Source organism: Cygnus olor, chromosome 1, assembly GCF_009769625.2.
Source record: "Cygnus olor isolate bCygOlo1 chromosome 1, bCygOlo1.pri.v2, whole genome shotgun sequence".
Taxonomy (NCBI): domain Eukaryota; kingdom Metazoa; phylum Chordata; class Aves; order Anseriformes; family Anatidae; genus Cygnus; species Cygnus olor.
The window spans coordinates 16,685,229-16,709,228 of NC_049169.1; the positions used below are offsets into that span (position 1 = coordinate 16,685,229).

The 24,000-nt window shown below is 43.1% G+C and overlaps 1 protein-coding gene across 8 annotated transcripts in view; it reads left to right on the plus strand.

Annotated features, from left to right (window-relative positions):
• The window catches only part of GRAMD4 (GRAM domain containing 4), a 79,355-nt gene that overhangs the window by 23,192 nt on the left and 32,163 nt on the right, over positions 1–24,000 (plus strand). For 7 of the 8 annotated variants that reach the window (XM_040544726.1, XM_040544729.1, XM_040544728.1 and 4 more), the window contains exons 2-3: positions 1,347–1,557; positions 9,843–9,963. In XM_040544726.1, the coding sequence (XP_040400660.1) occupies positions 1,347–1,557; positions 9,843–9,963 (332 nt within the window). Of the gene's footprint in view, positions 1–1,346; positions 1,558–9,842; positions 9,964–24,000 lie in introns of those variants that run through there. The other variant, XM_040544733.1, reaches the window with a different exon arrangement.

A 24,000-nucleotide genomic window follows, 5' to 3' on the forward strand; every position in this document is an offset into this window, starting at 1 on the left:
TTAGGAGGTGATGTGCGGTCGGCTAAGCATGTTTCTTCTAGTGATGAGGAGGGCGATCTTGACTACAGGGAAAGAGGATGGGACGATGATAACGGGAACAAGTGCATCAGTACAGATTTTTAACTAGCAGAAGTTTTTTGAGGAGAGCATTAGAGCATCCTCTGTATGGAGGTTTCTGAGCTGAAGACCAGAGTTTGCACAAGAAAAAATTGTGGCTGGCTTGCGGTAAACTGCCAGTGGTAGTTTTCTGAAGCGGTAGGATCAAAACCTAACTTTTTTTTTTTTTTAAGTTGGAGCTTGCGACCTTGGGTACACTGTGTGATAGGTGTAGAGCATTGAATCAGGCTGCTTCAGGGGGTCCAGATTAAATCGTAAGTGATGCAGTGCAGTATCTTAGAAAGCTACGATTACAATAAACGTACATATATTAATTCAGCTTTCTTATATTATCTTTTAAAAAATATATTAGTGGGGTTTCTGAACTATAATTTCAGTTTAAGTTCAAGTATTGCTCGTGTCAATGTATGGTCCCCAGAAGTGAGGTGTTCTGGGCATTTGCAATTCCTCCAGATGGGGTAGCATCTGCATGATCTGCAAAAACGCTGGCTGCACCGATGCACTTAACGGTAAACTTTTGCTTATGCTACCTTTAAACAATGTGAAAACATCGCTAATAACGCGATTCTCCTTTGTATCTCAAAGGGAGCAATAGAAATCTAGAAAAGGTCCTTAGAGAAGTGTGCAAGATTGGTGTGCAAGATTGTCAGCAGTGCTAAGTTTAAGGATTTTGGCAGTGCATTTGAATATGGCTTATATCAATTTATCAGTGTAATTTTTGATGGGAGCTCTTCAATAAATCATTATCTTCTTTTTTCTTAGTCTGAAGTAGGAGGGTGATATGATAGCCTTGCTACTCTTTTTCTCCATTTTTTTCAGGGAATTTAGGGATAAGTTGTGATGCTTAGTGGATTTTCATGCCTTTGATTAGAAATGTCAGCAAGCTGAAGAATGTGGACTTAACTAAAGGTTTTTTTGTTTAAAGTAAGCTGTTAAGAACAGACTTTTTAATCTTTGTTTGGGGTGCAGGTTGTGAGCTTGTGTCCATCCTGTCTTTAAAAACAGCCCTGAGAAAGAGGCTGTAATAGTGGGGGAAGGCGGTAAATTACCAGCTAATGAAAACCACTCATCTGTTAAAAATGTCTTTAAAAAGGATATGCTGCAAATTGTTTCTCCTCCAGGGGCAAGAAGACACTTGAAAAAATGGTTAGAGGTAGCTAATGATCAGAATGTGTTTCTAGGTTTGTTGCAAGTCTTCTAAAGTACTCCTGATGTTTTGTTTCTTGCAGAGACTCCAACCGTCATGTTAAGGTAAAGCAGAAAAGTGCAGTGCTGAACATGCTAAAGAAGTTGGACAAAATAAGGTTCAGAGGTCACAAGAGAGATGAGTTCCTTGATTTAGCAGAGTCTCCAAATGCTTCTGACACTGAATGTGGAGATGAAATCCCGGTGAAAATACCTCGAACATCAGCCCGAGACAATGAAGAGCTGAGAGACCCTGTAAGTACTTGGTTTGTTTAAGTGTCATTATATTATGTTGTGTTGTTCTCGCATAGAAAAAAACAAACCAACAACCAGAAATCTGTAATTCCTTGCCCCTGTATTTTGGATTTAACAGTTGAAGATGTGTGCATTAGGAATAAAGCTATTTGAGTACGCTTCCATTTTATGGAAATATCGAAGTCATTTCTTAATATTAGGATTCCCTCTTTCTGCTATTGCTTTTAGATGTTGTAGGTTGAAGGGTTTGATGGGCTTTTGGCGGATCTGTTAACCTTGGATGTGCTTCTGAATGGTGTCAAGTTCTATTTGTTGTGTTAAAATACTAACAAATAAATATGAAGGAAAGACATCTAGATGCTTTTCAGCCTGAAAAACTCAGACCTGCTCAGATGCCACTGGCCAGGACTGTAGGCGGATGGTTTCTGATGGCGTCGCTTAGAGGGTCACGCCGCCTTGCTCCGTGCTGTGATGTTGTGTCCAGTGACACTGCCCTGTCACAGTGCTGGCTGAACCCTCTGCAAGACTCCTCAGTTATGACAACTTTTTGGCATTTGTAAGCAGAAGCATCCCAATGGAACTGTCATTTTTAAACAGCGAATGTTTCAGGAGATGTTGAATATTGGTTTAAGAAAAGAAATAAAAAATCCTCCTTTAACTTCTGAAATGGCTGTGGCTTCTTGAGCTTGGACTCGTGGGTACAACCTAAATTACAACTTGGCAATTTAACTGTTGAAGTTGGAATTTGTAGCTCTCTGGGAACTCACCACGCAGTTTTTGTCCCCACGTGTGGTCGGTCCAGCTGCTGTCTGAAAGCTCACATTTCCAGCAGCACAGGGCGTGCTCGCTGCTTAGAGGAGTTAAACTGAAAGCTTTCGAACTGTGTAAGGTTGAGCATTTCCTCTGGGGTTGGCAGCTTGTGTCCTTCTCAGTGGCTATTAGTTTTGCTGCTGTTTGTTTTTGGCTAGAATTTTCTTGTATAGCATCGCATACAGTGTGCTTATATGGAGCTGTTTTGCCAGATTTTCCCTATGATCACGGAACAAACAAGTGGTAATGACAGAGCATTTTCTGCCACAAAAAGTCTATTGTATTCATATCCTCAAGCTCCTCACACAAGGAAGGTCTTTTTGAATGCCTTTCCTTCGCTTTTATTGTGCTGAAGACGTCTGTCACTTGTTAATAAGTATGGATTGTATGTACTGACTATACTCTGTGTTTCTGCCCTTCCAACGTGGTATTTTCTGAGCTTGTTTTAGGTAAATACTGGCTATTTTCATTAAATTACGGCATTATATTAATGTGGGGAGAGCAGGGAATGTGATTTGTATCCAGTCAGGACAATGTGTGTGGCAGGATTAGAGCTACAGAAAGATCTGAATTAAAGCCCAGATAGTATTTTCTGTGTTTCTTTAGGAGGACAGTAGATGCAAGGTGGTGTGGCAGAAGGAATCAGGTAGTAAACCCACAGTTTTGGCTAGCAATAGAGCCTCACAGCTACACATCTTTGGTCGTGGTAGTCTACTTTCTCAGCACACAGAACTGAACAATTTGAGAAAACAATCGGAAGAGAAGCACTTTGCTCTCTGGCTGATTAAACAGGCTGTCCTGATCTAACTCCATGGGATACAGTTGAGCGTAGCTATTTAAAAACAGAGGGAAGGGGGGGGGGGGAAGCAGGAACAGTATCAAACTTGTTATTTTGCCCTGCTCATGGTGTTAGTGAGTTCCAAAGCCAGTGTGATGCTGGAACTGGGTAAGAGCAGCAGCTGTGTTACAAATACTGGCCAAACAAGCAAACTTGTATGAGGAAAGAGATCTGGAGTATAAGGGATAGGTTTCACATGGGAAGTTTCGGGGATTAGCACTTGGCTCTGGCAGACATCTGTCCCCCTAAGTGCTGCTGCCCATCCGTAAAATGAAGGGTGAAGAAATAATCCCCTATGCTGCAGAGGTGACAGGAGTACCACAAGTAATTCTTGTATGTTTGAGTCAACATTAAGGTAGTGCCTGAGACTGTGTGTACAGAGGGATTCTTAATTATTTCTGTTTCTTACTGCCATCAGATTCTTGAGTTCTGCCTGAATTATTTTTAAGTCAGTGACTAAAACTCAGATCTTAAATTGGTTATACAGGGTTGTTGTCTTTCATAGGCCTTGAAAGCAGCGCGGCATTATACTGTGATTATGCTGTCTGGAAGAGGGACCATGAAAAGACCCAGTTGTGTTGATTTCTTCCTGCTGAATACTTCAGGGAGTTGTTCAAAGCATGCAGAAGTCAATGCAAGTCTCATGCATAAATGGAAGCTAGGCCGTATGTCTTTTCATACACATGCGACCTGGTGCTGTACTTTCACTCCTCCTGCTTCACTGTTTCTCTGAAAATCTGCATGCAGAACTGGTGGGCTTGGGAGAGCAAGATTAGTGGCTTAGAAAAGAGCACAGGCATGCAGAATTTGAGTCCCAGTCCTCTTATCTGCATCTTCAGTACCCAGATGTCTTTGACTCCACTGTCAGCCATTCTCTTGTCAAAGGCTTCATCTCTGCCCCTCTCTACTTCTTTTTTTTTTTTTTTAATTTTCAGTCTGGTGTATTAATCATTACAGAGCCATTAAAGAAAGATCTTGGTCTATTAGAACAGTGCAGCACAGTCGCATGAATGAAAGGCCCTTCTGTACTGTGCCTCAGGGGTACAGAGTGCACATTGGAAATGTGCAGATTAGTTGCCTCTTCTTTATGGATGTGTCTGAACTTGTCGAGCATATGCAAAAACTTGCCACAAATGGAGGTTTTAGAGGAAAATGCCTTGTCTTAAAAGCTTGTAGCTGCAGAGCTCTGTCTGCAAAGAAGAGCATCCTCTGGGATATACCTCCAGGAACTTAGGTGAGTGCTCAGTCACAAGCCACAAATACAGCAGTGGGAGCTAGACCCAGCGCTTCACATCTTACGGAAGTAGCCCATGCAGAATTTCCATCCTCTGAACAGACAGAAGGGATGATCAGATAAGAGAATCTTATTCTCTGTCTCACAACTGTGAGCTTTACCTAGGTAGTTCTATAATAAACATCCAAACTGGTGTTTGGGTAAAGCAGCGGTTCCATAAGAACAGCTAGTTACTGCTAGGAGAGCCCTGGAGTTTGAAGATTTGTTATTTTTCTTTGAATTCTGTCCTGAGGCTCTGTTCAAAATGCATCTTGCTCTTGATTTGAACTAGCTTGCTCTCAGCTACATGCTGTCCATTTGCTTGTGTGGGTACTTCTCCTGTCTCTCGTTTAAGTGCCCTTACTACCTGGTATTTCTGGGATAGCAGGTGTTTTCTAGGGTTTCTGTGGGTACCTGGACACTGTGATCAAATCTAGCTCGGACAGCTGTCTTGGTTAACAAGTTAACTCTTTGCTAAGCATCTTTCAGGTCAGCATCTTCCCAGATTCTTCCTTCCTTCCCACTTCAGCAGTAGTTTTTTGTAAACGTTGGACATTCAGCACCATATGCAGCACTGTTATTTCAGCATTGCTTTGTCAAAACACCACAATCAAAGGAACAGGTGGAGTGGGTAAGCTGGTCCATTCCATCTTCCTTGTAGTGAACGTATTAGCATTGCTCATGTTGTGATGTGGGAAGTTAACATAATTTGTGAATTATGCGAATAATTCACATTGCTCAATTAATTAAAGTCCCCTGTATTCAGAGCTGTCACAGTTTCCTATTCTGTAGGTGCAACATGGGTTCCTTTCTGTTAATCCCAATTCTTGTATTTGGCAGCACCAAAAAAAGCAAAAAAGCTTTAAACCACTGCAAATGTTCAGGGAGCGGGGCTGTACCCTGAAAATCCTAGCCCTTCCTTGTATTTGCCAGTTCTGGCTTGTCTTGCCTCTTCTGAAGTTGTCTCATCATTTTGTGCTATAGATGAATTTATGTACTGTTAATGTGAAAAATGTTCCATTTTTATAAGAAGGAGAAAACATCCAGTACTGCGTGCAACGAACTCGCTGCAGCGGAGGATCACGTCCCCTTCGACAAAAGGGAGAAGGAACACATTTGTGTTTCAGCCCGTGGAGGTTCTGCACCGACCTCGCAGCGAGAATTGCAAATTGAAGCTCTCTTGTACCTGGCATATTGTACTGCAAGCAGTCTAATCTACTTAGGCAAGTTCCCTGGCAGTGCACTAGGATTAAATGTGAATTATTATGGCACAGAAAACATTAATTTAATTGCTGTTCCAGTACAGTTTGGCTTTTCCTGAAACATGACAATTGAAACCTTAAACACTTTTGTATCAGTTGCCTCATTTACAACAACATGAAGATACAGAGAATGATGCAAACATTACGGTTAAGATACTAAAAGTCTCTAAACCAGGCTAACACTAGATTTGTCTTTTTTCTTTTTAAGTTTATGCAAAATATAGCAGTGCTCTGGGAGCTACCCGGTCCGGGTGTGCTTCCCAGAATAGCTATTAAGGATTAACAGTTCACGCAGGTGCTTTTGTTCTCGAGCAGTCTGGCTGGGTGTTTTTCCTTTCCTTACACCAGGTACGTGCAGCAGCCATGGTGAACCCACTCTTCATGAGAATTCTCCACGTGCAATGTGAGCTGAGAAACCCGGGGCACTAAATTCCGTAGCATGTGGATATATAAGGAAAGTAATCCAGGAGTTGTATGCACTGTGGGTGTTCTTCATGTGGCGTTGAGGGTTTTGCTGGGTGAGAGGAGCGAAGGGCAGGACGTTGTGTCTGAGCTAGAGTCTCCCTAGGTCCGGCAACCATTGCCTTGGGCAAATTGCAGCTAAAATGACAGTCATCTGTACCTGTGCTGCACCAGCATTTGCTTCGTTTGGGAATTGCTCCTCTCTAACAGGTTAATTACAAACCTGGAAATGAGACTGGCATCGTGTTAGGTAGTCCTAGAGAAAAATCATCTCTCTGTGATGTAGTGAAAGAGATGGACAGTTGCTTTTCTACATAACGCTGAAATGTACTGCCCTGCAGATGGAGAAGACAGATCCGTATTTGCTCAGCGAAGAAGTTACCGAGACCCTTGCTACAGGTGCGTACTGGTGGTGTTCTTGGAGCTCAGTGCACAGAACAAAATGCCAGGGCTGGCAGGATGGAGGGGGATGTGGGTGGGGAAGGCAAAGCGCTCTCAGGTCGAGAGGTGCTGTCACAAAAAGCTCAAACTGGTGATGGCTGTAAGAACGCATTTGTGGGTCGATGAGATGTGGTTTTTCAGATCCGGAGCTGTATGTGGCTTGGAGCAGGAACTCAGACCTCTGACAGCGGGTTAGAGATAGTCTGTCGTCATTAGAAATCTTCCTTTAACCCCTCTGACTGCAAGTCTTCCTGCTTGACTCCGTGGCATTTTGCTGCCCTCCTAGGCACTGTGCAGCCCTCTGTGCTAAATAATAGTGATTGCCAACATTTTAAGAGGGTTCTTGTGTCAGATACTGTCCAAGCTGGGAAGGCAGAAGGGGATGGAAAAGCAGAAATCTGTGGAAGGCTTTAAGGCTTTTACTGAGTCATGCAGAAGCAAGAAGGGCACCTGTACGGTAAAGTTTAGTTAATCCAAGTCCCTGCACTATCCTACAAAGGCAGCAGAAGAAAGCAACATTATTACCCAGTTAACACTGGAATTATAAGAGCATTTTTTTGTTAACCTGAGTGGAGTCAATTATGCCTACTTCAGGCAGAGGTAGGTAGTTGTTTAATGCAGAGGCAGGCAGTTGACCTCCGGTGAATGTGACAGCCTTATTTCTTATCTTTTTAGCCCATTAACACCTCTTGACAGAACAAGGTGTGTTGGTGTGGAGAAAAATGTGGGACAGAAGAACCGTCTGCTTAAATGTCTCCCATATCTCTTTACTGTAAATACTTGGTTTTCTGAGCACTGCTAGATTGTATTCATTAGCACACCGTGGCCTCACTAATTTTGGAAAGAGGGTTCTATTTTCCACCAAACTTGTCTCGCTGTGTATCTTCCTATTCTGGTTAAACCTTTTTATTATTATAAAACAATTGTGTGATCTTGCTCCTAGCATTCTTAGCAAGCAGCCCTATGTTTTAACTTGTCTTGTTGTTATTTTTCCTAACTTAGAAGGTCAATGTGAACATTTTGGGTTAGATTAATTATGTGTACCTGCTGGTTTTTAACCCATTAACTAATGTCAGAGTTCTTGGGCCTAATGCTTTAGCAGATGTACACGTTTGTAGACTTTCCAGATGAACCCTTTCCACCCTTACCATTATGTCCCCAGTGCTGTGTGCACTTTTTGCCTTTTCCTGCTTCCTAAAAGGTTCAGCTGAAGTATCCGGGGCTTTAATTAGGTTTAGCATCACTGAAGAGTCGGAAGTGGAGTTGCTTCTCCTAGCTGGGTTTCTGAAATGCAGCCCACCTCAGGGGGAAATAACTGGAAGGATCTGCTGACTTCTGCCACGCCTTCCTCTTTGGGGCTCTGTCTGGCAAGCGTTAATGCTGAATCCTGCAGCAGTGGGCACACATGATGCAGGTTTATAGACGAGAAAACACCGAGGTTAATCACGATCCCGTGCTCGTGGAGCTGTTACTCTTCAGCAGAGGCCGGAGCGGTGGCAAGTAGCCCGTCCTACTGCGCCTTGCTGGCCGGGGGCACCCGTGGATGGGAAACCTGGTGCGTGCAGATTTCTGCAGCTCCCCGAGCCAGGACTGCCGCGGGGTCAGTCTGTCGGTCAGTCAGTCTGTCTGCCGTGGCACGGTGCGAGGATGCTCGTGCTCCGAGGTGGGGAGCAGCACGGGGACGCTGCTGGGCGAGCAGCCTCTTGTCATCAGGGCCGGCAGCTTGGCGGGGCTGCGTGGGTGTCACCGTGCCGCTTTCGGGGCTGGAAATAGCGTCCCTGCTCGGCACAGCATGAAACAACCCCAGGTGGGGAGCTGGTGCCAGGTAGGTGTCATGCAGTAAATGCCCACTGCGTCCTAGTTTGCCTGCACTGACAAGTTCTGAGGCATAAACCCAGCTCGAGCAAGAAAAGAGATGTTTAATAGGGATCTCCACACCGCTTTATTTGAACAGTGAGAATCAGTCCCAACAGTGAAAGCGCTTTGCTGTCCGTGAGCTTTCTGTGCCTCTTTCCTGAAAGCTGGAAAATGTATTTTAATTAACTTTCTTGTAAATTAGCCGAGTTTATGTAAGTATGTAATTAAACTGTCGTGGTTAAATGTATGTAACCGACTGTGGAAAGCAGTACAGTCTCTGTATGTTTTCAGAGGTAAACAAAGGGTGGGGAAATGCTTAAGATAAATCCCTTTTTGTCGTAAAATCCTTTTCAAGATGTGGGTTCCTGTAATCTGGTGCTTCAGCTTGGGGTGTAAGCTGTTGGAGAAGCTCCCGTAATCCTCACTGATGGATTTAGGGCCAGTGGGAACCGCACACGGGGCCTAAGCCTGCACTGCCAAGGAGGTGCCCTCGGCCACCCCTTCCCCTGCCTTTTGAAAATGCTCGCTTTAGGAGAAATGGGCAGCATCACCTGCCTTCTGCTGCGTGGGTTCGTTTTTTTCCTCTGCTGGCTTTGTGGAGGTGGCAGTTGTCACCGCTGTTCTTCTGAACTGATCACGTTGCTCTTTAATTCTTGTGCTGTGCAGTATTTCCAGCGCTCGGGGGGCCTGTTGGTGACAGCAGTAAATCAGTCAGGTCACAGTCTCCTGACTTCCCCCTCTTGTGGTCCTCCTGGAAGGTCTTTTGGGCGCCAACCACATCCCTCAGCAGTAAGCGGGCAGTGCTGGAGGAGGGGGACTGGCGGTCCCCTGCTTGCAGAGAGGCTGCAGTCTTCGCAGTTACACGTCACATGAACGGTTATGCAGAATACAACATGTGCTTCCGAATAACTCAGTGAATATCTAGAAAACTATTTCTTCTGCTAGTTTCATAATTTTATATGTTAGTGTGTTGCGTTCACCCTTCATTGAATGGGAAGAGGAGAGGGATAGTATAAATGTGCCTTTTTAAACCACGTGAAGAAAGGATAAAATGATGATGCAGCAGAACTGGTAAGGGGGCAAAAAAAAATCTCTGTTTTGTGTAACTCCCTGAGGTTGCATAAGTGCCATCTGTAAATTCACATGGGAGAGGAGATGCTGTGCACTGCATTAGTTTCCACTCATTTTGGCAGTTTAACGCCGAATAAGAGGCACGCCGACTTGTTGATACTTGCATGTTTCTCCCGTGGCCGACTGTTTACTGCCCCAGAAGTAAGTTGATATATTTAAATGACCCAAAAATGTGCCTCTGAGCTGTCAGTGTGTTCTGGCTTTCTTATAGGCTGGTCCAGGGACCATCATCATGGCTTCAGGAGTCCAGGATTTTAACAGAACGGAGTCTGACAGGCTGAATGAGATCAAAGGTCACCTGGAAATAGCCTTACTGGAAAAACACTTTTTGCGTAAGTATAAAATTAATGTTCCATGGAAATGAGTGGCTTAGGCCTGCTGGAAAAAAAGGCTTGGTGTATTGGTGTATGTTCTCCAAAACTGCTGAAGTAGGCGTCGGAATTCTGTGGTGTGTCGATGCGTGGATAATGCATGGGCTGACATTTCTTTAGGAAGAACTTAGCATTCCCAAGGTTACCAGGTCATTTAAATATTTTTTTCCTTATTGCATTCCTCACAGCATGCATCACTACATGACAAAAGCTACTTATGTGAAGTCTCACTGTTGACATCTTCAGGTTATCTTAGAATTCAGCCAGCATTACTGGTGATTGCAGTAAGTGTGTTTTGTCTAGTCATAGCTGTAAGAAATAAGATTTCTGAAGGGACAACCGGTGCATTTCCTTGTAAGCTGTTTCGACAAGTGAAGTAGCATAAAACACATTTCTTTAGTAATATAGGAAATACTGGTAAGTATTTCTGGTATAAAAAAAAAAACAACAGATGAAAGTCTTTGTAGATGTGGTATTACTTGTTTGGTTGTATATATATGTGTATGAATGACTGTGTGTGTATTTGTGTATGTATGACGAAGTTCTCATGCACAGCTAGAAGCACCTATAAGACTTTTGGGATTATATTTCAACAGATCTAACTTTGGTAGTTAAAACCTTAAAAAAAAAAAAAAAAAAAAAAAGAAGAAGAAAAACATTCCTTTAAGTTGATAGAAACGGAGTTCTCTAACAAGTGGAGGTCTTGCTCAATTGCTTCCGCAGATGGTCATTTTACTGGATAATTTTTGAACTTCAGAATAGGAAGGCTGTTTTTATGTGCGCAAGGCTTGTTAAATGTTTTCTGAAGGTAAAAATAACAAGGTTATAGATTGTATTCAATAACTAGATTATAATCTAACAATAATTTAAGACTTGTATTTTATCTTCAGCATGTTCTCAAGGACTTGGAATTAATTTTCTGTGGCTTGTTTATCCTTTGACAATATTTCTTTGATGTTTTATTCGCCCGAGTGCAAGAGGGAGGCATGATAAAGGAAGCTGGGCAAGAATTTATAGTGAGTTGATACCAGTTTCCACTGATACCTGGAAGAGGTATCATGATTGGTATATCAATCAAAAACTGAAAGCTCTGAATTGGCTTGCTGGTTTGATGATTTATTTCAATTCTTATTTGTCTGTGCAGCACAGAGTTACCTCATACTTCCTACGTTCCTGAAGATGTATTGCTTAAGCTGCTGTTAACAAATTGTTCTTTAAACTATATGGGACCTGTCTGATTTCTTAATGTAATCTGGTGTGCAAGAGAAACGGTAGGGCTTCCCAGAACTGATTTCTGGTTTGAAGTAGGGTCTACATTTTGCTACTAAAACATTGTATGGTCGCCAAACACTTCCATAGCTGGCGAATCCATTTGCAGTCCTTAGTGTGTGGTTACAGTGACTGTGTACGGCACACATTTTGGGGAATATTTTCACTCTTCAGGTTCATGCTGTAGTCTGAAAACCTTCTGATCGGCCACTTCAACATTTCTAGCTGAATCCTTTCCTTTTGCAGAGACGTTTATAACAAACCCCCAGGTAGAGGGTAACGAAGCTCACTGTTTCACGTGACCTTCCATCAGATGTTTGGAGGTTCATGCCAACAGGGGTAGCGCTGGTGGCGAGTCAGTCTCACTCCAGCCCTTACTGCTGGGTCAAGAGCTCTTTATCGAAGCCTTATCTTTGCTTTAGCTGCACTTAGTCTCGTCCTGGCAAATTGGTTGCAGCTCTGTACAGAAAAACAAAAGAATGGTCAGCTGGTAGAGGAGTAAGCACAGTAAAGCTCATTCCTTACTCCCACCCCCTCAAAATTTGGGGCTGAAATACATAACTGTTTGCCAGTTGGAATGAAGTAGGAGCTGACTTTTTGGGGTATGGTTCCTGTATTTGTTAATCCCTTCCTTCTTTTCTATGAGGTTAGTGTGTTTTCTTTTTGGTACTAGAAATGCTTCATAATATTTTTTTCTTCCCAAAATTGAACTGACAGTGAGCAGAAAAACATTCTTGAAATGTGCAGTTTGTTTGCTTTAATTTGCCCTTGGAAGGAAGCCTGTTTCTTTTCTAATCATACTGCTTCAATAGATGTTTTTTAAGAAGGCGATTAACTCAGCCATATTTGCGTACTACTACTACCTTTTTTTTTTTTTTTAATATGGAATACCTTGAGGACACTTTTCTAGAACTATATTTTTACCTAAACAGTTTGTCATTTCCTCTTATTCCATTTCCCCTGGTTAGGTATACCCCTCACCGTACAAGATGTGTAACATGCACGATACAGCCACAACTCGGTATTAGTGTATAGTTGCAAGTGTCTGGCTCAGGGAGAAGCAAGCTGCTGGTCCTCTCTAAACTCCATTCAGTCATTAAAAGGCACAAGTAAAAAGTGCAGGTAGGCTCAGGAATGTTTTCAGTGAAACGCATCCAGTCCTAACTGTAGCCTCTAAAAGCTGGAGAGGAAATTTAAAGAAAATACTCGGCACACACACGCACGCTTGCCTAAATGGAGGATATCTTCATCTAAGATGCCAGATGAATCTCTTCCTTAATGACAATATAAAAATCCAGGGAGGTGAAGCAGGAGAGGAGTTTATTAGCATGTTGCATCGCTGTAAATGCAAGTAAAATGCGGCTGGAAACGTGAGGATTTTAATCTCCAGGCTGACAAGAGAATGAGGCACGAGGAGGAAGGGATCTTAGATAATGACATCTTAAACAAGGGGAGGATCATCTTGACTCTTCCAGGCAAAAGGGCTAAAGTTGCTTTTCCTGTCTGTGCAGGAATGTTCTTAGTCCGTCTGTTAACCTAATGGGGCCTTCTGAGCCTTGTTACAGGAATGATGACAACACGCATTTTGGGGAGAGCGAGACTGCAACGTCGGAGTGGATGACTCAGTGATTCATTCCTGCAGAACAATGCTGAAATGCCTGCTGAATGAAAAGAGCAAAAAGCTTAGTCTGCTGGAAACTCCAAATGGAAGTGGAAGAAAAAAAACTGGTTTGGGGCTGTCACCGTCATAATTACACATTTGTAAAGGGCTGCGTGTTACTACAGCCTTGTTTTGGTGCGGACCAACGCAACATGGGTGCTAGCTGAGGGTTCGGATTTGGAAGGTAGCTACTGAACTGGGGCAGCTGGATTAATGTGCTAAGGTTAGTAGGGTTTTGGTCTATAGTCTATATGTATATATAGTAAATATAATATATATATATATATAGTAATATGGTCTATATTTATTCTGTTGAGCCATACATCACTTAATACAGATGAACAAATGATTGAACACCTCTTCTGATGTATAACACGCCATGACAGATAACTTTCAGAGCTTCCATTTCAAAATCTGGTTGCATCTAAGCAAGAAATAACAGCTCACTTGCTGCTCTTGCATTTGGAAGGCAAAACGATAGGCAGTATCTTTCTGGGTTTGCACCTCCCTGGGGGAAATGCTCTGCTTTTCTTCTGGTACTGCCTGTGCCCGGTTACGGAGGGCAGTTCTGCGGCTGGTGTCAGCACTGTGGTCCCTGTGCTAGAGGCATGTTTTGTGGGCCTGCATACATCCTGTGGCTCCTATGTGTTAGCTAATTCTCATTCAAGGATGTTCAAACCTTTTGCAATGCTAATTTTAGCAGCTCAGGGAAGAGGAGGAGGCGTGGCAGCAAGTAAGCGTAAACAACCCGGGTGACTTAGGGAAGAGGGTGAGTCAGGAACTGATAAACTGAAGAAACCCTGCATGAGGATGAAAGGCTTGGGGAGGAAATAAAATCCTCTCCCACGAGGGTTTTGCATTTCTCTCTGTTCTGCAGGCCGGGGCAGGAGTCCCTAGGGACCTAAAACAAACAAACAAACAAATCCTACTGGGTTTGGTTATGATTTTATAACAATGTTAAAGAACTACATTAAAAATGCTTCTTTCCTATTAAAATTTGTGCTGAACTTCCCTCCCCCCCCCCCCCCCCTTGATTCTCACGTGCCTTTTTAAGCCACATATGTTTAGTATTAGTTACTGTTAACAGTTATTTTCTCTGACTTCTGCTGTTTTGGTATAAATGACCCAACGATGGTTTTTAAGAAGAGCAAACCAGCAGAATGGAAGGAGAGCTCCAGAAACCTGCATGTGGCCTTCAGGCAGATCTGGGATGTTAGAAAGTGCCAGCTTAGGGGCAGTGTGTGTGGTACTGGTGTGTGACCAGCAAATAAACTGTACCAAGAAGTCCTGCTCTGCACAGAGATGCGAATAGCTCCGGGAACAGCCGTAGTAATGGTATGCAACAAATACACTTGACTATAAAGTGAAGTCAGAGTCGTGTTACGGACTGTGTCAGAGTGCCCTTGGTGTGACTGCTCCTGATGTGAGGGTCAAATACCTGCTGCAGCAGCAGAGCTGGAGGACAGCAGAGGAACAGTTTCAGTGCATCGTTTCTGCTCTCTTCTTACTGACTCAGCAGCCTACAGTCACCTTTGGTTCACAAATCTAGAAGTAGACTAAAAGCTGATAATGCAGCATGGGCTTCTGAAGCTGAAGCTGGTGAACACCAAGGGCTTATCACATGCTCTACTCCTTCCCCTAAGCCTTGTTTCTTTCAGCTTAACATCCTGGGCTCCCAGGTGCTGACAGGGGTGTTCCTCGAGCTTGCGAAGTTTCTCTGGTGAGATCTGTAGTTTGCATATGAGGACTTGTGGGGAATCTTCCTGAACATTTTCCCTGGGCACCCAGAGAAGCAACAAGGAAAAATACGTGAGTGCAGCAGAGCTGTCTGCTCACCAGAGCTGCTCTCACTTTCTTCTGTGTTAAAATAACGTTCAGATGATTTTCTAGGTCTGACTTTCGGCAGAGAGGCTTCTTGTAAATCTATGGAAGGTTTCTTAAGAGGGGTCAGCAAGCTTTTGCTTGTACCCAGAGATGCTTACATAACGCACCATGTATGTTGAGTTCATGTCTAACGTTTCCTGGAGAGAAAAGCCCTCCAAAACTCCGGTTTCTTTTTCTGCAAACATTGGAAGAAGCAATCGTGAGCAGGCTAGACCACTTGTCTGGGGTTTAAGAGACCTCAGTGCAGACTCAGGAGGACTCAGGCCTCTGTTTCTTGTCTGCGAGGACTGTGTCTAGCAGGCAGAGGATGGGCTCTGCTCCTGCTCGCTCTCAGCTTGGCTTCAAGAGCCCAGGCTTTGCAAGGCCGGGGGAAGGACAGGATGCCAGTCCAGCCCAGGGCCGGCAGCAGGATGGAGCCCTGGGCTAGTCCTGTTCCACGGCCACCTTGTGCAACCTCCCCGTGTCACTGCCCCAGACGTGCCTACTGAAGATGCAGGAAGGTGACAGAACCTGGAGGGCCCAACCCAGGAGGATCACGCGCTGCTCGTGCTGCCTTTGTGGGGCCCATTAATCACCGTGCTGACACAGGTGGATTGTTTCTGGTTCTGAAACTTGCTCCTGCACTGGCTCTTACAGGTGCCACCTACGCACTGCATCATGTAGACACAGCGTGCTCCTTCCTCCTGCTGTTTTTGGGTTCCTGGCTTGGCTTTGTGAGTTGCAGGGCTGGAGTTGGTCGAAAGCTCAGACAGGGCAGCACTGAGCATTGCTGTGCCTGCCCCTTTTGTATAACCAGGCCAAAGATTTTGGGAACTCCATGCAGAACCTGCCCTTCCCTGCTCGGCTTAGTAACACAAAAGTCTTGGAAGAGTCTGCTGCTATTTCTGAGCCAGGCGTTGAAATGTTTATAGCCTGTTTCGCTTCTTCTGCCAAAAACAAGGAGTGAAAACAGTTCCTGCACTAGCGACAACGTTTTTCACAGCTCCCTTCATTTTAGATGGATCCGCAACTCTTGTGACATTTTTATTTTCTGAAATTTCTGAAAGTTCCTAGAGCAGCAGTAGTTCTCATGACTTTTAAGCTGACAAAAGTGTATCTAGCAATAGAGAGCTTCACACTTATGTTTTGAGAGGGGAGTCTATCTCAGTAAGCTGTTGATTTTTAAGATAGTTGGCATATTTTCAGGAAGCTTTTGAAAGTTAAAATCCATAATAAAGGTGAAATGATCCTGTCTCTTCTGTGTCTATAATAACATAATAAAGCTCCATTGAAAACACTGTATGTAAATGTAAAGTAACTAATCACTTGTTAGCATAATTATTCTGTACATACCGTAGTAATGACAACTGAGTTCTTTCTAACCTCACCCACTCAAAGTGGGATGCAAGAGGAATGGTGAGGGAGTAGGCTAGACCAGTTTGCACAGGAGAAGATCTTGTCAAATAAGAAGCACTGTTAGAATTAGGCTTCCTGATCGCATGAAACAGGGGAACGCTTTACATAAAACTCTGCTGTCGAGATGAGGAATATTGTACAGTTGAGCAGCAGGCTGATAGTTCAGGCTCTGCCCCCCTTCCACTGCTTCTGGATCAGCATTGGCTTATTTCCTACCAGCAAGCACAGAGGGAGGCCGTGCTGCTCCCCGTCTGAGCTCCTGTAGGCGTATGCTAAGAGACTCCAAAACTGGTCCCCAAAAGCTATGCTTATTGCAACTACTGGAGCAGGAACTCTGCCTTTGAGAAAGCAGAGGCACAACAGAATGATGGAAAAACAACCAAAAAAAATAGAAAAAAGGAGAAAGGAGGATTGTTTATCTGCCAAACTTGTGTTAGGTTTTCTTAAAGTGAATTAACATGACTGTTTCTCAGTTTGATGTGTGCTGGAGAAAGGTTATGGTGAAAATGTCTGTGTGTGTTTCTTTTCTATTAATCTGTGACTATTTCATTTCTCCACGCTACCAAAATGCCTGTATAAAATGCAGTAGGAAGGAGAAAAGGATATGCATTAGATAGATGTAGTTCATCTTTAATGCATCCTGCTGCTTTTCTGGCTTCGTAACAGCTGTATTCCCATTAGAAAATCTTTTCCCCCTTCTTTCGGCATGAAGGACTCTTGCAAGCAAACAAGATCTGACCACAAAGAAAAAGCATTGAGTTGACAAAGCAAGATATTTTCAAAAGGAATAAAATGAAGCTCTTCCTTTAGTCTTCCAGCTTTGCTGACTCTTTTTTTTCCCTTTATCTTTTTAGCATTTGAATGTCTTACTTTTTGTCCCCATGCATAGGTTGGTTGGATTAAAAAAATATATTCAATTTTCTTTGTCATTATTTTCTTCTGTGCTTCACAGATAATGTAGTTGAGCAAAGATCAGCTGAAGATAAAATAGTTCAGGGTAAGTCTTTTAGAACAATATGAAAAGAAGTTTTTGAGGCAGGAGGAATGAGAGTTCTTGAAAAGTAGTTGAATGTGCGGTGAATGAGTTTTGATCCTTCTACAGTAGTAGATCATGCAAGGTGGGGACTGTTGGTTGGTTGGTTGGTTTTTGCATTTACTTGTGATTTGACTTTATCCATACAAGGGTTTCTTTGCTCACCTACGACTCCTCAGTGCTGAATAAGTAAGACAACAACAAAACAAAACTTCACTTTTGCTGTGGCAGATTTTCATTGTAACACCAGCTGCTGAAGGTTGCATAGATGAATCTGAGCTCTTAAATGGCTTTTATTATTCTAAATAATGCTTTCACCGACACCTTGAACTGTGCTTTTAGAGGAAACTGTAGTTGCAACTTACTGGAAGTAGTTTTTCTCTAGTACTCTTTCTGATGCTGTAATGTTGGCTGCACTTCCACTCCTCCTTAGAAGAGTGGTGGCACCCCAGGCAGAGGGATTCCCTGAACTTGCAGGTAGGTGGAGGTTGGGAGGGTACTGCTGCAAGTCTTTCTTGTGCCTGTGGAAGAGCACCTCTTCCTCACCATCGTCAAACCAGGATGCTGGGCTAAGTAGCTCTTCAGTTTCACTCGATGCAGCTGCTTAAATGTGCTTGTATGACAGGGTCTACTTAATGTTGCTTCACGAAATATTTGTGGCAAGATAAATAGGGAAAAAATAGCCATGATCTCTGTGCCTGAGTTGTCATAAAGAATAGGCTCTGAGTTAGCCAAAGTCCGAGAGTTTCTCCTTCAGTTTAACAGAACATAACCCCCCTTTCTCCTACTTATATAAAATTAAGTGGCGTTACATGGTGTTAGTCCTCATAAATCATAGTTACCAAAACAAATTCGGAGGAAGCACTTGGCAAAAGAGGGATCAGTGATGCTGAAACTCATCATTATGTCTTACTAAGTTCAGTTGTGTCTTTTTCTGAATTAAAGGGAATAGAAAAATAAAGACAAATCTAGAGGAAAAGATAGGTTGGCTTTAGTCTGTTGGTATGCAGAGATAACGGTGAAAATAGTAATAATAATAAAGAAAAAAGACTGTGGGACTTAAAAGTCAAAATAATTTGGATTCCCACCTTTACCGGACACTATACTTAGCTGCAAAAAACATCATGAAGATCTCTTCTTGTGCTTTAAATGCAGTCAGCTTACAGTATTGTACTGAATCATCTTGCTTATAGTATCTGACATTTTTATAGTAGGAAGGAATTTGTAAACCTGTGATGAGATAACACCACGTGCTGCATCTTCCACCCTATTCCCACTGTTGCTACTCTCTGTCAGCTCAGATGACTTTCCAGACCACTCCTTGTCCGTCTTCTTGGAGAAAATCTATGAAGAGCAACAAGGCTGGTATCTGTTTTGCAAGTGACCACCTAAGCACACAAGACAAAGGAAGGCTTAGATGATAATCCTGGCCTCTTGGGCTTGAGAGGAGAGGTGTTTTGGTTCTTCCTTCTTAGAATGCTAAGGGTAGTCTCCTAAGCAGGTGAGCTTCATTCTTCCCATGTAGAAGTGTAGAAGTCTAAGCTTGAAAGGGCATGTACTCAAGAGGTGACTTAAAGAAAGAACTGCTGATAAAGTGGAGCTGCTGGAACAGTGTCCTTGGTAAGCCCTTTTCAAGCATCTCTCATGCAAAGTAGAAGAATGTCTTGTGATGTCTGGTATCAAAGGCTAATGCGTTATTTGGAGTCTCTGTGGTTCTCAAGTCGCTAGTGGAAAGGACTTACGTCCTTACGGAGGAGGAAAGGCAGAAATTCGAAGAACGGGTCATAAACGGTACGCAATTAAGCTATATCCAGTTATAGCTGTGAATTGTGAACTTGCCTGCGGAAGACAACATGAATTACAAAATAACTATAAACAGAAACAACAGGTTATTGAATTACTGCTTTTTGGTGGGTCTTTCTTCCATGACCACTGCTGGGCAGGTGGTGTTCTTTGTATGTGTCTTTGCTTTATGACACATGGTGGAGCATTTCCATGTGTGTCATAGCACTGTTCTTTACTGCTGCAGTTTAGGATAAAGAAAAAAAGCTTTTCAATATCTATGGAGATAAAAATATATCTATTTTCAGACTTCTAATGCTTTGTCTGTAATGTCGTACAGTTGGCTTACTTGGGACAAACTTAAAATACTGGCTTTGCCTAAGAGTTGGGAGTCTGGCAAGGGTAGAAACTTTTAGTGTTGGAGATAACTCTGGCTCCGTCAGCACTGCTGATGAGATCCAGTTTGATGGTGTGTGGTTGGGATTTGGTGTGTTTAGTACCAATCAGACAACATACTTGAACTCTAGCAACGTGCAGAGGATTACAGGAAGATTTGCCATAATTAACACACGTGTAGAACAGTTCCTTATTTCTTATTAAGTACTGGTGTTTCCCTATGTAAATATGACAGGATACATGTATGATTTTTGGCATTCGTAGTTTTTAACTTGGTCTCTTTTGATTTAACGATGAACTGATTTGGTATCTGTACACAGCAGTTTACAGCCTGATCTCTAGGCTCTTCTCCGGAAGAAATTTTTTGTCACTTTGTCCTACAGGAGGATTTTGCACCATACCTGTAGGCCTACAAAGGATTGCTATTATGTAAAGTAGCTACTAGGAGACTCCCTAATCCACCTCCAATCCCTGTATTAAGGGAGACATCCGCTTTACTGTACATGCAGTATTGAATTAGAAATCCAGCTTACTGTGTCGTGCCTTCCAAGGCTATTGTAGCATCTTTCTTTTCTATATACTACTCAGATTTTGTTTGGTCTCTCTGAACTTAATATTTTAGTATTTGAGCTTTTCAGCAGAACATTTCTTACAACAAGCTTGTGTATTCTGAGGAGGAAACTGAAATTTTTCAGTTGCTCTAGGGGCTGATGGCATATTATTCAACGATTACTGCATTGCGATGAAACGCTAGGTAGCTTGTCTTTGAACAGTTAGGTGATAGCAACTAAACCTTGTGAGCTGTTAAATCTTTAAATGTATATGACCAAATCCTTAGAGTGCAGATGTGACAGTGGTGTTATAACTAATAGAGGATAAAATGCTGTAGAAAAACTGAAATATAAATATATATATATATATTTTTTTGGTAACTTGTGAGATACGTTGCTGATGATGGTCTTTCCCACGACGTCAACTTTACTAGGGTAGGGTTTGCACTATAATAACATGCAGGTTAATGTAGTTTAAACACTATTGTTGCCATTGTTGCCTAGTCTTACAGACTTCTAAATCTTATTTTTGCAAGTGCTGTAGCATTCGGGTATTTTCATGCTTTTTCTACACAAGTTGACTTTGATTAGAGAGGATTTAAAGCGTTTTTGCAGGATCACACCTGCACATCTAGTTAAGCCATGCACTAAGCCTCTTGTAATGTTTCTTGTCCAGCATGAGATAGGGAGCTGTGGTTGACAGGCCTGAGAGGGAAATTACAGAAGCTGATTACTCTTGGACCTGAAGCTTGACCTTTTATGTGTACCCTGCCTGTCTGAAGATGAAATGCAAGGGTCACATTTTTCTCATCATCGAGGAGGATACACACCTGTAAAGCTCAATAGATAAGGCATTGTGTTAAGACTTCCATAGTGAAATGTTCTTGTGGGTTCTTCTAGAGAAGTGTCTTTTTTTTGTTTTGTAAATTTAGTTCAGTTTAGCCAAACTGTAGATTATTTTAGGGGAGTAAGCAAGGAAGGACAGTGGGGTTTTTTGTTTTGTTTTTTCCCTCTCCTTTGTGGTTTCTGTTGCTTAGGAAACTTAGACTATTTAACTAACCAGGCACGGAGGCTTTATGATGCCAGACCCACACTGCTGCCAAAGTAGCAACAATGCTGCCTTAAAGAGTGGGAAAGGCCAAAACTGGGGTGGGTTTAAATTGCAAAGTCTTGTACTTGGGTGTTAGAGAATGCCATGCAAAGCGAAGCTCTGATGAGTCCCAATGATCAGATGCTGTATTTTTTGTTTTCTTCTATAGGAGTTCAACCTTGTTCGTTGTGCACCCTTTATCTCTTCCTCTTTGTGTAAAGCAATTCTGTATCTCTTGCTCTTCTTGTCCTCCTAATGTTTGAGTTTCTGGATTTTGTTTTTGATGCAACAAGATATAGTGTAATCAGAACAACTGGTATTAAGGAAGCTGGAAGATCTATGTAGACCTTCAAGAGCACTGAGGTTAATTTACACTACTTGTGGTTTTCTTATGTACACACGATGCATATTCATTTCCTCTTTTTTATTTTTTTTAAAGTGCTTAACAAAGAGGTTTCTTTTTTCCCTTTAATGGTTTGAGAAGATAACATCCCTTTTAGAACTCTGTGATACCATCGTGATAATTTGAATTGCAACAGATGTTTCCCCTCAGCTGCTGCATGCTCTCGTTACGCAACAAGGCAAGCTCTTGAAAGTGTAGGGCAGGCTAATCATAAACACAGTTTTCTTGTTGGAATTAAAATTGCTTGTAGACACGTAATTAGGAACAGCTCAGCGTGTAGGTGTGCCCTTATGTCCATATGTGTCTGTTTATTTACAGGAGAGAATACCTGCTGCAACAGTCCACGCTTCCTTCTGTACCATGCCATAACATACTATGGTCTTGGAAATAAATTTCAGTTTTAGTTGTGTGGTGGTTTTACCTTGCTGGGCAGCTGAACTCCGCCACAATAGCTCTGTTACTCCTCTTCCTCAAAGGAAAAGGGGGAGAAAATACAATGATAAGGGCTCAAGGGCTGAGATAAGGACGGGGAGATCACTCAACAAATTATCATCATGGGCAAACCAGACTTGGCATAGGGAGATTAATATAATTTATTGTCTATCACTAGCAGACTAGAACAGTGAGAAACTAAAAGCAAACTAAAAATTCCTTCCTCCCCTCCATCCACCCTCTTTTCCCTCCTTCTGCTGAGTGGCGAAGGGGAACGGGGAATGGGGACTGCGGTCAGTCCCTGGTGCTTTGTCTCCGCCGCTCCTTCACGGTCACTCCTGCCTCTGCTCCACGGGTCCCTCCCACGGGATGCCGTCCTTCCCGAACTGAGCCTGCGGGGGCTGCCCACAGGCAGCAGCTCTTCAAGAACTGCTCCCAGATGGGTCTACACCACGGGGTCTGTCAGGAGCAAACTGCTCCAGCACGGGTCCCCCACGCTCCCCCCAGGCCCCCTGCTCCTCCGTGGGCTCCTCTCCACGGGCTGCAGCTCCGGCCCGGGGCCTGCTCCTGTGGGGGCTCTCCATGGGCCGCAGCCTCCTCCAGGCCACATCCACCTGCTCCACCGGGGGCTCCTCCACGGGCTGCAGCGTGGAGATCTGCTCCGTGTGGGACCCATGGGCTGCAGGGGGACAGCCTGCTCCACCAGGGGCCTCTCCACAGGCCACAAGGGAACTGCTGCTGTGTGCCTGGAGCACCTCCTGCCCTCCTGCTGCACTCACCTTGGGGGCTGCAGGGCTGCTTCTCACTCCTCTCTCTCCCAGCTGCTGTTGTTCAGTGTTTTTTTTTCTTTCTTAAATCTGCTCTCCCAGAGGCCCAACCAGTGTCTACCACTGTCTCAGCTCTGGCCAGTGGTAGGTCCCTTCTGGAGCCAGCTGGAGCTGGCTGTGATTTGACATGGGGCAGCTGCTGGGCTCTGCTCACAGAGGCCACCCCTGCAGCCCCCTGCTACCAAACCCATGCCGTGTAAACCCAGTACAAATTGCTAGAGGATAATGTGGCTTCTGTGTTCCAACTCTCCTTTCTGTGGTCATTAACAAAGCATCAGTGATGAGATGATAGCAAACTCAGTTTAATGGCATTCAACCTGTAGCCTCACAGTGTAACACATCACATCATGTTGTCCTCTCAATTCATCTATCTTCTTCCCTCTCTTCTAATTCTGTGCTCTAAAGCCCTTAGTGCCGCAGGAATACAGATAATCTACCACCGCCTAGCTTGCACAGCAGATAAAATGATCTGAGATACTGCATAAGGGCCTCCTGCGGGGAGGGGATAGAGAATTTATCAGATCTTCTGAGTATTTGCAGTAGGATTTCTGACCTTCTCAAGACACATACTTATTGAACATCAAAATCATCAGATTATTTAAGATTTACAAGAAAATGTATACAAAGAAACAGAAGAGGTTGCTGTAGGGTACAACATAATATACGAATCATGTAAAACTATGTAAAGTTTGAACCCGTGTGTCTCTGTTGATAGTAGAATTAGCAAGTATTTTCTGTTGTTCTACTGCTTACTGTCAAAATTGAGCTAAAAAAAAAGAGCCCAGAGAACACAAAATAGAGTAATTTTGCCATCCAAACAAAAAAAAAAAGTAAAAAACCAAAAGACATTCCCAATCTTCTTTTTGTCATCTCTTGAATGCCTATCTAGGCAAAGTGATCACTGATAGCGAGCCTTTGTGTAGCTCTAGACTAAAATAAGGTCATGAACAAGAACACTTCCAATGACAAAAAGCAAAGATAATTAGCTACAAAAAGCCTTATGCATAGTTGATACTGTGCTCATGAAAGGAAATGTCTGTGTATATATATATCTGAATATATATACACACACATATGTATGTTTATACATACATACATATATACGTTACTCCTTGGAAGTTAGTAGGGCAGACTGTAACTTCGTAAAAAGATAGAAGTCTGAATTTAGCTCTCCATCTCATAACCCATTCTTAAAGCTGTGATGTACTCAGGTTCTTAACGGGCCCATCTGACTTGTGTAAAAATACGAGAGTGCCAGGAGTTGATGGATAGAGGG